At 43.3% G+C, this 12637-nt stretch overlaps 1 protein-coding gene across 1 annotated transcript; it reads left to right on the top strand.

Annotated features, from left to right (window-relative positions):
* Positions 1 to 7283: 7283 nt before the first annotated feature.
* Positions 7284 to 11291, top strand: Tspyl5 (TSPY-like 5). The gene is given in 1 exon segment (NM_001399731.1): positions 7284 to 11291. A coding segment is annotated over 1 exon segment (1233 nt). The 5' UTR covers positions 7284 to 7338; the 3' UTR covers positions 8572 to 11291.
* The last annotated feature ends 1346 nt before the right edge of the window (positions 11292 to 12637 follow it).

The raw sequence follows: 12637 nt of genomic DNA, 5'->3' as shown, positions 1-12637 counted from the left end.
TCACAATCATATCATTATGCATTCTTCTATGTCTTTAATCTAAATTCCTAGTTCATTAGATTCAGGGTGAAGTCTTCTAATGGGCTGTTTCACCTTCATTATTTCCAGGCTGTTATATAAAATGGGTATAAAATGAGTTCATTCCCAGCCCTTGCCCCATGACTTAACGTCATTCAGGTTCTGGTCAGTCTCTGCAGCGATATGCTTCCTTCTATACTCTCAAAACCAGGTGTGATTCATGCAAAATATCTATGGATATGAAGAAGTGATTTTACTATATCACTCTTCCAAAAATTTCCTGGAATAGCCCAAAACATCTCAGGCCCAGATCATGATGAAATGTTTTCCTCCGATCCACCTTTGAAGCAATGATTTTATAACCTCACTTTCTTTTTTAACTGTAGCACATTTCTGTACTACTAATTGATGTATTGTAGTTGGGAAATGTCTTACTGCACTATTGTTGTGACAAAGCACTCTGAATAAGGTGACTTATGAGAGACACACTTAACTGGGGGCGTGCTTGCAGCTTCAGAGGGCTAGTCCATGAACATCATGATAAAAGATATTCAAACACGGTGCTAGATCAGGAGCTAAGAGCTACTTGATCTTCAGGAGGTGGGGGAGGGGGCAGGTGGAACCGGCCTGGCCTTTTGAAACTTTAAAGCTCAAAAGTCAGTCCAAGGGACACATCTTCTCCAACAATGTCACTCCCCTAACAGCTACACCAACCGGGAGTGAGCATCTAAATATATGGATGCATATAATAATAAAGATATATTATTTGGGACTATAATACCAACAAATAGTTTTGAGCAGCATAAAAGGCGAGATGTCAAGGCAGACAGAACCACGTCCTATGATTTCTTGCTATAGACATCACACAGCGTTGTTGACTGAGAACAAATTTATTTTGGGTTTGGGAATTATTGAGGGTTGTTTGTTGCAGGAATAGCTTTAGGGAAAATCAGGGAAAAGGTGTTGAGCACTTACCCATGAGGCAAGTTTGGCTTTTATAACTTCTGATCTGCCTGGAGATGATGCTTGCTTAGATCTTGAGAAAATCAAGAGCATGATAAATTTAAAAAGGTCACTCATTAAAAGCAATAATCTTGCCAGGTACTTTACTCCCAGTTATTCTGAAAGATGAGGCAGGAGGATCACAAGTTCAAGACCTGCCTGGACTATAGAACAAGTTCAAGGCTATTCTGGGCAACTTAGTGAGGCCCCTTATCTCAAGGTGAAAAGTAAAAATGAAAGGACAAGAGAGCTTAAATGGCACGCACAAGGCCTGGGACTTATACTTAATACACTATTATCCTTATACCCTAATACCAATGATCAAATAAACAAACTATGCTCGGTAAATAAGGACTTCGAGCCTACTCTTCTAAGCTCAGTCTATACGCAAGAAATGGGAGATGTTTTGGTAGAACACTTAGTTTTGCTTGAGCAGTAAAATATACTTGGAATATAATAGCTCTCTTCACACTTGCTGCATGGTCATGTTTTACAAGGCCTTCATTTCAAAAGATTTATTTTAAAAATTCAATCTTGTGTGTGTGTGTGTGTGTGTGTGTGTGTGTGTAAGGCGGGGGGAATATGCACATGTAAGGGCAAGTGCCCACTGAGATCAGAAAATAAAATTGCATCTCAAGGAGCTAGAGTTAAAACACTCATGAGCCTCTGATGTGGGTGAAAGGAACATATATACTCTCAATTGCTGAACCATCTCTTCAGCCCCTCTAAGTCTCCTTTGAATAGTTTTTGATAAAAAAATTAAAAATAAATTAGATATGGTCTAGACAATAACATTGTAGTAAGCATGTATTTTCATAATTGCAATATTTACACAATTTGGGTAAACTTAAATTAGCAATTCAAGTAATTTGGATAGATATAAACCATGCAGTCATTTTGAATGATCTTTGTTTATTTTGTTTTAGGACCCAGGGACTAAGAATTATCCATTTTGTCACTAATGAAAAGAACTGCTATGTATCTCCTGTCTTTGCTGGTCTCCGCTGGGTTTATCTGGATCAACTGGTCTTTGAAATCTTCTACTTCCATGTATATATTGATGAGACATTTCCCCTACAGAGTTCTTTATTATTCTTTATTCTGAACCATCTGTGGTTACATTTTAAGACCCAATTAGACTATCTAATCATAGCCAACTTTTATGGTTTTCTTGGTTCAAAGAATTTATGGCTGTTCTTTTCTCCTTTTTAGGGTTCTGAGAGATGTGAGTAGTGTCAATAGTGGGCATGTTAGGCCATTTCAGAAGCCCATTTATTGATCTTCCCCATATGCCCCATCACACTTCTTTGGTTGTCCTTTATTGGTGGGAAACCCTTGGGTAGAACTTGTTTGAGCTTCATTTGTTGAGAATGATTTCTCTTTAATCTCATATCTCTGTCTTATTGAGGAAATGGGGGGAATGTGGTGGAGAGGGCTATGTTGACTCTCAAGGGTTTAAACTCCTGGAGGGCTATTGTGTGAATTCTTTTTTTCCAGATTCTATTCCAGTTCACCAGTCTCTGGATCTCCTCCAAGCTCTTTAACCTCAGACTGGATAAAGGTCTTTGTCTTTGTGCAGTCGAGCAATGGCTCATCATCCATGACATGCTTTTCTTCTTCTATTGTTAATGTTACACATTTTATACACTTGCAGCTCAGGTAGATGATTTATGATTTTCCATATATACACATGTACATATTGTTCTGGTTATAGGTCATTATTACTGGGATGAAACACCACAACTGAAAGCAAGTTGGGGAGAAAAGAGTTTATTTACCTTATACTTCTACATTCTAGTCCGTTACTAAAGGAAGTCAGGACAGGAATTCAAAAACAGAGCAGGAATCTGAAGGCAGGAACTGATACAGAGGCCATGGAGGGTGATGCTTACTGACTTGCTTCACATGGCTTGCTCAGTCTGCTTTCTTATAGAACTCAGAACCACTAGCCTATGGATGACAACACCCTCAATGGCCCTCCCACATCAATCACTAATTTAAAAAAAATGTTCTATAGTTGGGTCTTATGGAAGCATTTTCTCAACTGAGGTTCCCTCCTTTCAGATGACTCTAGTTTGTGTCAAGTTGTCATAAAACTAGCCATTACACACACACACACACACACACACACACACACACACACACACACACACACATCACAGAGTGAGAGCGAGAGAGACATACACACATTATTTATGGCATAATATCATTGGAACATATAAACACACATATATGTATAATATGTATATATATGCATATGTGTGTGTGTGTATGTGTGTGTTTCAATGTTATTATGCCTTTCCATTTTGGAGTTCAAACTGATATATTTAGTTTAAAAATGTTTTTTTCTAGGTATTTTCCGTTTTCTAGCCTAAAGAGCTTTTTAAAGTGTTGGTGTTACTGAATAAGAAGAGAATCCGAGAAGGAAAAACACATATAGATATACTTTAAAATATTCTACAGCTGCATATATGAATAAACTGAGATAAGTTCAGTGGTCTCCTGTGGATTTTAGCCTTTGGGGGATCTGAAAAAGCCAGGCACAATTTTTAGGATTTTAAGTTCAGATAGTTTGGACATTTACCATAAGAGGTTAAATTTTTCTCTCCTTTTCTTGGCCTTGAAAACATTCCCTTGGCATTGCCTTCTTTTTCATGCCCCAGAATCTGGAGGTTAAGCTGGCAAAATTCCCCACAGCATGCAGTACTCACTGTCATCCAATGGGGTTTAAGTGTCCCTTTAGGGAAGAAGAAAAAATTTCATTGCTAGAAGTGTCAAAAGTCTGGCATCCTGAAACTCTGCCAGTGAGACTGTGGGAAATGCTCTCCCCTTGGCTAGGGAATAGATTGGGGGACTGGGATGTCCTTTTCCAAGTTCGTTAACTTCTATGATTTGAGGGGAATTGACTTTAAAAGATACAGAAAGAACCAGACTTTTCAAGCAAAAGCAAAGCCTAGTTATAACATCTTGACTTATTTTTTAAGTTTCTAATAACTATTTGCCAATAATAAACTACTACAATACAAATAATTACATGAGTGTAACTTAGGAAGAAGTTACAGCATCTTTAGATCCCTTGAGCACACGATAAACTTATATTTATCTAATAATCATCACAGAATGCTACCACAAATAGAATAGAAGCCAAAGGGCGTGTTCCCATTACTGGCTGCTGAGAATAAACTCATTCATGTTGAATACTGCAATGCCAAGAATACTACTGCAACCTTTGATGAATCCTACTTGCTGTATATATTATGTATATGTTAACCTAAGGTGTAAATGGATATGCCTGCATAGACATAATTTTGAAAATACTTGTTAGAGAGGAAAAGAGCAATTAAGGTACCGGAATAATTAGTCTTTCAAAGGATGCTAGTCTCTCATTTGTCTCCGATGCTTACCTATTTGGCAAGGCTCCAGGTAGACTGTACACTAAACTGTGTTTGCACTGGCCTGGCCGCTGCTAACCCTGCAGTGGCTTAGCCTCTAGTGAGTTATACTGAAGCTGGATTATGACTCTTGACAACAGAGATGTCTTAAGCTCAGAGAAGTGCCCCAATTTGTAGGGGGATTTCAGCTGCTTCAGTTCTCTTTTTAGTTATCTGAGATTTACAGAGTCCAAACTATGATTATCTAATTTAGAAAGTAATGCTGTGGTAGAAGTGGGAAGAAAGTGGTGTCTAACTACTGAACAAGTAGAATGGTGAGGCAGTGCCCTGTGAGATCCACCAGGACTGCTTGCCAATGTCTGAGCTGACCAGGAGAAGGGAGCATGGCGGTGCAGTGGTTAGGAAGGGCCTTCAACAAGGATTTAAGGCGGTCTTAGGACTAATGAATCCCTATTAGTCAAGTAGCAATTCTCTCAGCTTAAAATTTTCATCTGTCACTCCAGATTTTCACTTATACATTGTCCCTGGGGAGTACTTTGTAACAAAAGAGATTTTCGGTCAAATGTAGAGTTTAATATGTTCCCACAGGTTGATTTAAGAATGTAACTTTTACCAATAGCTTTGCTTCTGTGAGAAAAGGAAATATTTTTAATTTAAAACATCAGTTATAAACTCTCTGTAAAAACTCTGCTTAAATTGATTCTTTGAATCAATAATGATTAAGGCCATTTGTATGCAGAAACCATGGGGCCCTGAAATGACTCAGCTGTTCTAGCCTGACCATCTGAATTCAGTCCGTGGGGCACAAATAGGTGCAAACGCCATCACCAGCAGTGCAGTGGCTTGTGCTGTATCTGCAGTCTGTGTGCCTGTGGTGAGGTGGGAGGCAGCGACAGGAGAAGTGTCCAGAAGCTCTGGCCAGCCAGAGCAATAAACAACAAGAAGACCCAGACTCAACAAGGTGGAGGGAGAGAGTCTACTCCCCCAGATTGTCTTCTGACTTCCACACCTGCACTGCGTTACAATTATACTAATTTACACACACTAAATAAATGGATGTCTATACTTTAAAGAGTATATATTAAAACCCCCAAACTACTGGCAGTGTGTAAGTAGTTGATAGGTATTATGGGGAACAAACAAAGGCATAAATGAAAAAGAGTTGACAATTTCAGATATGATGGCTTTAATAATCTAAAGGGGCTCAGACCACATGTGGGGGACTGAGCATTTAAAGAAGGAAGCATCAGGGTAAAGTTTCTGAGGTAGGAGACCAGAGCATTGAAGAGAGCATAGGACAGAAGGTCAGAGGGAAACCTGTCAGAGCTGTGCTTGCAGGCGACTGCAGGTCTCTTAAGAAAGTAAGGACTTGGATGTATTGGGTTGCTTTAAACTGGTTTCAGAGCAACCTCCCCTACCACAGCTTCTACACTTAAAATTGAATGTATGAAAGCCTCCCGAGAGCTTGCTAACACTTAGTTTCTGATCTAGTCGTTCTGCACCTTAAGCAAGCTTCTGTATACTGCCTGACGGTTGGGCTCACTTCTTTGTTCTTCCCTGCAAGGGTGTTGCTGTGTTTGAACCAGGAAGGTCCACTCAGAAAGTTTCTCTTCACACTGACCATGGATCCCCTCAGTACTCATGCTCCTGAAGCTCAGCTTTAGGGTTTGAGGTTTCTCTGGGAGTGCTAACCAAGCTGTCTGGCTGCTTCTCTGTAGGCAATGAAAAGTTTCTACCCACCCCCAACCCCAGCACTCCTGTAAACCCTCTGTCTCAAAAACCTCATCTGGAAATCCTTCTCTACTCCTGGAATGACATTTTTATTCTATGTGTGTTCTATCCCAATTGCAGGCGCTTGGACGCAGGACTGTTATTTCTGGCTCTGAACTGGGGATTCACAGTGCAACTCTGTAGGCCTGAGGCAGCTGGAGGACTTGGGCCTAGGCAGAGTGTGGGATCTGTTAACACCCTGAACAGCTTTTCTTAGGAGTCAGCACCATCATTTGCAAAGGGCCAACAGATTGTGGTAGCAGGTAACATAGTGAGGCCAAGACTTCTCCTTAACTGTATAGTCTCCAGAATGTTCCTTAGTATTCCTCCTCTTTTCTCTTGCTCCTCCTCTTCCTCCTCCTCCTCACTAAGGATTGAATCCAGGACTTCCCCATGCTGAGCACCTGTTTTATCACTGAAATGTAACACTAGCCCTTCAGTTGCAGTCTTATCAGGAAACTGCGAACAATACCTCCTTCATAAACGGAGATAATGCAAAAGAAATATCCCTTCAGGCGAGGGCTGTTGCCCTCTCCAGGCCCGGATCAGGGGCCACCAGCCCGCACTCGCCCGCAGCCAGTGCCCACAGTAATAGATACAGTAAAATGCCTTGTGTGTATGATTATACAGTATTGGTTGCTGTTACTTTTTATTCTAAGTCATTTTAGATAAGCACTGTTGTTCTGGCCTTTACACTCCCTAGAGTTGAATTGCTGGGAGGAATCTTACAGTAGAATAATTATGTGATGAGATAGAAATGTCGATGACCAATTAATTACGAGAGATGTCACAGAAAAACACAGAAGAGGAAGAATATTTAGAAAACTGAGGGAGACTGGTACTGGGTGCCTTCACGAGGTCACTGTAAGAGCAATGGCTGTGTCTTATGAACCCCTGGGGACCCTCTTGCTATCAGTGGTAACTGATGAGTCAGCAACACTACCAAGGCCAAGCACAGGTGGAAACTAACTTTCTAACAGCAAAATAAGACCAAGGAGGTGCAGCATCAGAGGGTGGGCTGGTGCGCAGCCGCTGCGCGGAGCCAATCACTGGGCTCAGTGGGTTCTGCCGTGGTGACGTCACGGTTGCCATGGAGAGGCCAGCTCCGTAGAGCCCACCGGCTGATAGCGGCCTTGAAGCCTTGTCCGCTGGCACCATGAGCGGTCGTAGTAGGGGTCGAAGGTCTTCCCGCGCCAAAGGCCGGGGCAAAGGCCGGGCCAGAGCCCGGGTCCCGGCCGCTGCGGACGACATCTGGCGCGACGAAAAGCCAGCACAGAGCCCGCGGCTAGGAGAGGACGCCGCGGCCGCTCAGGTGCAGGATGGCACTGCTCATGGAGGAACGGAACCAGCCGAGCCCGGGGAAGCGGAGGCCTGCCGCCTCCCGCTAGACTGCGGCCTGGCGCTGCGGGCACGGGCTGCGGGCGAGTGCGGGCTTGCAGCCCCTGATCCGGGCCTGGAGAGGGCTACAGCCCTCGCCGAGCGTCTGACCAGCGACATCAGCTTCGTGGGAACCGTGGGAGCCTTGGCGAAGCTGCGACAAGGTTCCCGCATTGGAAATCGGCGAGTCCCCGGGAGGAAGGCCCCAGGCCCTCGGAGCGCCACGGGGAGGGGCCCTCAGGCCACAGTCAGTGGGAAGCCAAAGATGGGCTCTGCGAGACCATGCGCCGCTGCTCCAGTGGGGGAGGAAAAAAAGGTGACAGAGAAGCATGCTGGGTCAGGGTCCCCTGCAGCAGTAGGCAGCATGGATACCCTGGAGACGGTCCAGCTAAAGCTGGAGACCATGAATGCACAGGCTGACAGAGCGTATCTCAGGCTTTCCCGCAAGTTTGGCCAGTTGCGACTTCACCACTTAGAGCGCAGGAATCTCCTCATCCAGAGCATCCCTGGCTTCTGGGGGCAAGCTTTTCAGAACCATCCCCAGCTGTCATCTTTTCTGAATACCAAAGATAAGGAGGTATTGAGCTATTTGAACAGACTGGAGGTGGAAGAGCTTGGCCTTGCCAGATTGGGCTACAAAATCAAGTTCTACTTTGGCCGAAACCCCTATTTTCAAAATAAGGTGCTCATCAAGGAATATGGGTGTGGTCCATCCGGTCAAGTGGTGTCTCGCTCAGCTCCAATCCAGTGGCTCCCAGGTCACGATCTACAGTCCCTGAGCAAGGAAAACCCAGAAAACAACGGTAGCTTCTTTGGGTGGTTTTCAAACCACAGCTCTATTGAGTCTGACAAGATTGTCGAGATAATCAACGAGGACCTGTGGCCCAATCCTCTACAGTACTACCTGATCAGTGAAGAAGCCCATGGAGAGAAAGGAAAGGAAGAAAGACCACCAGGTCCAGCAAAACAGCCAGTGGAGAGCCCCAAGCCGGCAGTGAGGCAGCCCAACTGATCCCGCATAGATCTTCCTACTACTGCTGGACCCTTTAGACTGACCACGTGGGTTTGGTTGTCTGCCTTCTATTTATACCGTCTTATGTACACGGTAGCCACTTTGGACTTATCTTCAAGAATGTGACATTTGTGGTAATATTCTTTGCTTCCCCATGGCCTCACCGTGCCACAACAGTGTTACGTGTTTGACACTCACTGCTTGTGCACCCATCACTTCTGATGTATGGCAGTTTTTCTCTACTCTATCCAGTCCCTGTTCTTAGCTCTGGCCCTTCCCACTGTCTTTTATGTGGACATTAATGAGTCATTGTCCAGATGGATACTCAGCTATGCTACTTCGTGGCCAGTCACATGTTACCAATGGCAAGATTTTCCATTGCCATCACAAAATGAAGCCAGTGCTTTTATTCTGTGGGTCTGGAGTCATCAACCAAGGTTCTTCCTACTTTATTTCCAGTTTCAGCCTAGGGTCCAGCAAACCTACTGGGTGTGGATGAGGACAAGGGCAAACAGGAGTATGTTTTGTTCACATGGTATGTCTCCTCTTGCCTCGGAGACAGTCCTCTAGTGAACCCTCATCAAGTCTGGTCGTGCCTGGTTGCACTCAGTCCATTGACTTTTGGCTAGGTCAATGTTATTGGCTCCAATTAAAGACCTCAAGAACTGCCTACGGACCCAGGCATCTTCTCAGTGCATGGGCTACAAGCCTAGCCTCCCCAGACTTTAGGAAACCTACTGGTTGTCAGACTGGCGGGCAGCCTGCTATTTGTGAACATATGCTTATTGCTATCATGTTGTGAGCCCTGAGAAGGGTAAGGCTTTGGGCCACAACCGGGTATCTATGTCATTTCCCTTATTCCTTATACCTTGCTTAGAAGGGACAAGAAGGGATGCTGATGAGGACAGATTTTTCATTTCTATGCCTGTGTTTACTTCATACCTCCATGCAACTTAGTCCCCTTCCCTGTCAACCTATCTCTGGACTTCCCTGCTCTCCTTATGAACCTCTCCCGCCCATCCTTTTAAAATAGTATCACAGCTCAGACAAAATAGTCATCAGCCAGACTTTTCTACCTATAGCTAGGGAGGCAGAAAGGGGCTTCCTTTGCAAACCCATGTAATAGGTTGAGATAGGATAAAATAAACCAAAAGAACAACACCCCTCCCCCCACCAAAAAAAAAAAAAAAAACCCAGAAGGCCTCCAGAGACTCTGGTCAGACGACACAGGTCCTGGATCCTGGGCTCATTCTGTAATTCTAAAGTTGTATGTCTCTGCTAGAATTAGAAACCCTAAAGCAACAGTGTTGTGGTCTCTTGCTGTGTCTTCTGTCTGTCCATTTTAAGACCTAGGGACTTCTTTTGTCTCATTTGATAGCTTATGCCACTGGGGTCCCCAGCCCCCAGCTTTTCCACTAGTAGTTCTTTGCTGTCTTTGTTTCTTAGCCCAAATGTACTCACTGTGGGAGAATCCCAAGGTGTTCCTGGGGACAGGACAGGAAGAACCTGTTCTAGATAGTTCTGGTTAGTGTGCAGGCTGAGCTGGACCCTCTCTACCAAGGTTTGCTTGTGTCCTGACTTACCTTCTCTGGAAATTAGAACTCTGTAAGCCAGTCCCCATTTTGTGTGGAAGTATGGAAGACTTCATTCTAACCTCTGTGAGGGGGTCCTTGACTCAGTGGTAAGGAGATAATAGGCAAGGGAATCAGGGCAAGATAGGTATGAACCTGGCATTGAGTGGGTCAGTAAAAACTTGATAGAAATGCCTTCTGAAGCTGTAGAAATAGTGGTCCTATCTCTCAGTGATAAATGTGACAGAAGAGGCCTTACTCAGGGTTAAGAAGGGAGAGTTAAAGGGGTTGTTGGTAAGCAAGGTGCCTGGGAAAGGATGGATTCAGAGTTCTGGGCCGTCTTCATCATCACTACTGGATTTTTTTTTTTTTGTAATTACAGAAACAAACCTAAAGTAAAGTTACTATATTGGGTAGGAGGTGCATCCCAGTGTATGTAAGATTGTGCTAAATGCTGTGTGTTTGGCCTCTAAGTAAAATCTTATCACTCTTTGTATTTTTGCCTAATGAGGAAAACAGCTGTATAAGTTTGCTTTTGCTCTTTATTATGTAAATTTCCAAACTAGGAGTGAAGACAGTGGTCCCTGGACCCTGTGTGCCTCCTACCTAGACTCAATGAGCAACCAAATGTCACCTGTAGCTCTTCTTCCTCCTGCATTTTTAGTGAAAGACCAAGGGAGCATCTCAGTGCAGTCAGATAGAGTTTAGGAGACTGAGGCATCGGGGTGGGTGTGTACTCTTATGATCACAGTGATGATCAATTTTGTCAATTTTGTGTGAATTGATGATTTTTCCAGAAGTGGGAATTCATAAATGAGTTTTCACAATTAGTGAACTCAGAGTGTTGAGATATTCCACTCTCCACCACAGCTACAACAGAAGAAACCATTCTGTTGTAAATCTGCCTGTGACCCTGATGTAAGGCACTTGAGGCCCTTTTCTCCCATGTAACATGGAGATTTATTTGTATGGACTGTTAGGGTTGCTGTGTTCTGTGAAAATAATCAAATACAACGTGATCTTTTCAGTAGCTATTGTAGTTGATAATTTGATATCCTGGCAATAATGTGATTCTTTCCCTGTTCCTAAGTGGCATAAATACTTGCAAGTGTGCATGTACAATGGAAAAAATAAAAAAGTTCTGTGTCACTGTTCTGTTTCATATTACAAAGTAATAATTGGAGGGTAATGAGGCAGGAGCTGAGGACTGCCTAAGTGAGCAGATCCCAAGGCTTTGCCTGACCAGTTACACACAGATACTTAAACACTGTTCCTCAGACCTTTCACAGAGTCTGAAATTTTGTGTGGCTATACAGGAAGCAATGAGTCTTGTTTATAATGGATTTCCAGGCTCTTCTCATGGGAATTCAGTATTTCTAACATCTCGAATTATGTGGAGAATCCTGTTAAGTGGAGTTTGATTTAGTAGTCAGGCAGAACCAGAGCTCTGTAACAAGCTGCCACGTGATTAATTGCTGGTGACATATGTACTACACTTTGAGTTGCAACTGAGGTGACCCTAGAGGCCCTTCAGAGAACTAATAAAAAAACTGAGAAAAAATTTTTGTGTCCATTCAAATTAGAGTAATAGTGTTCAACAGTGTTTGCATGTTAGAATTAACAGGGAGATTTAAAAGTTATCCCTCTTAGCTTTATACAAAGACCATCTAAGTCAGAGTGAGGAAAGAGAGTGACCCAGTCAGAAGTAACTCCAAAGACTTTCCAGCTAACTCAACATAGTGTCTTCAGAGTTAGGCTCTCCGATGCTGCTTCTTTCACACCCTCAGCGATGACCAAATGCCACAGAAAATGATTAGAAAGAAAAAGAGCTTGGTTTTTAACTGACAAGAAAGTGACATTAAGGGATGGCATGGTGGTTCCCTAGAAAAAGGCTCTTGCTAAGCCTAAGGACCTGAGTTTGATTCATGGGACCCACAAAGGTGAAGCAGAGAACCAACTCCTGCAAGTTGTCCTCTGATTTTCACATGCATGCCACTTTGTGCCCATCCCTGTACAATAAATAAAAATGTGATAAAGAGATAAACTTATATGGAGGTAAAGATGCTGCGTACATGGACAGGCAGTGTTTGGAGCATAGTAGGTGTCGCAGTGTTGAATGAACAAATAATTGTGGGTATTAATGTATTAGGCATGCTTATTGTTTCATATGTCCATCCACATTAGTTTCCCTTTTGCACAAAGTACCACAGACAAGAGGCTACAAAGCTAAAGAAAGTAATCCTTCCGTTCTGAAAGCCAGATGCTCAAGATTAAGGGTTGCCAGGGTTTCCTCTGACGGCATCTTTTCTTGTCTGCAGATAGATTGCTTTGTGTGTTCACATGGCCTTTGTTTCTGGTATGTTTCATGTCACAACTTCCTAGGAAGCAAGCCATACATAACTGTGGTCCACCCCAGTGACTTTAACTTCCATTTAAAATAAATAGTGTCTGACTAGTCTGAGGTGCTGGGAATTAGGTCTTCTGTGTGAATGTGG

This window comes from Rattus norvegicus, chromosome 7 (assembly GCF_036323735.1).
Source record: "Rattus norvegicus strain BN/NHsdMcwi chromosome 7, GRCr8, whole genome shotgun sequence".
In the NCBI taxonomy this organism is placed as follows: Eukaryota; Metazoa; Chordata; class Mammalia; order Rodentia; family Muridae; genus Rattus; species Rattus norvegicus.
This window is presented reverse-complemented; position numbering and strand designations above follow the sequence as displayed.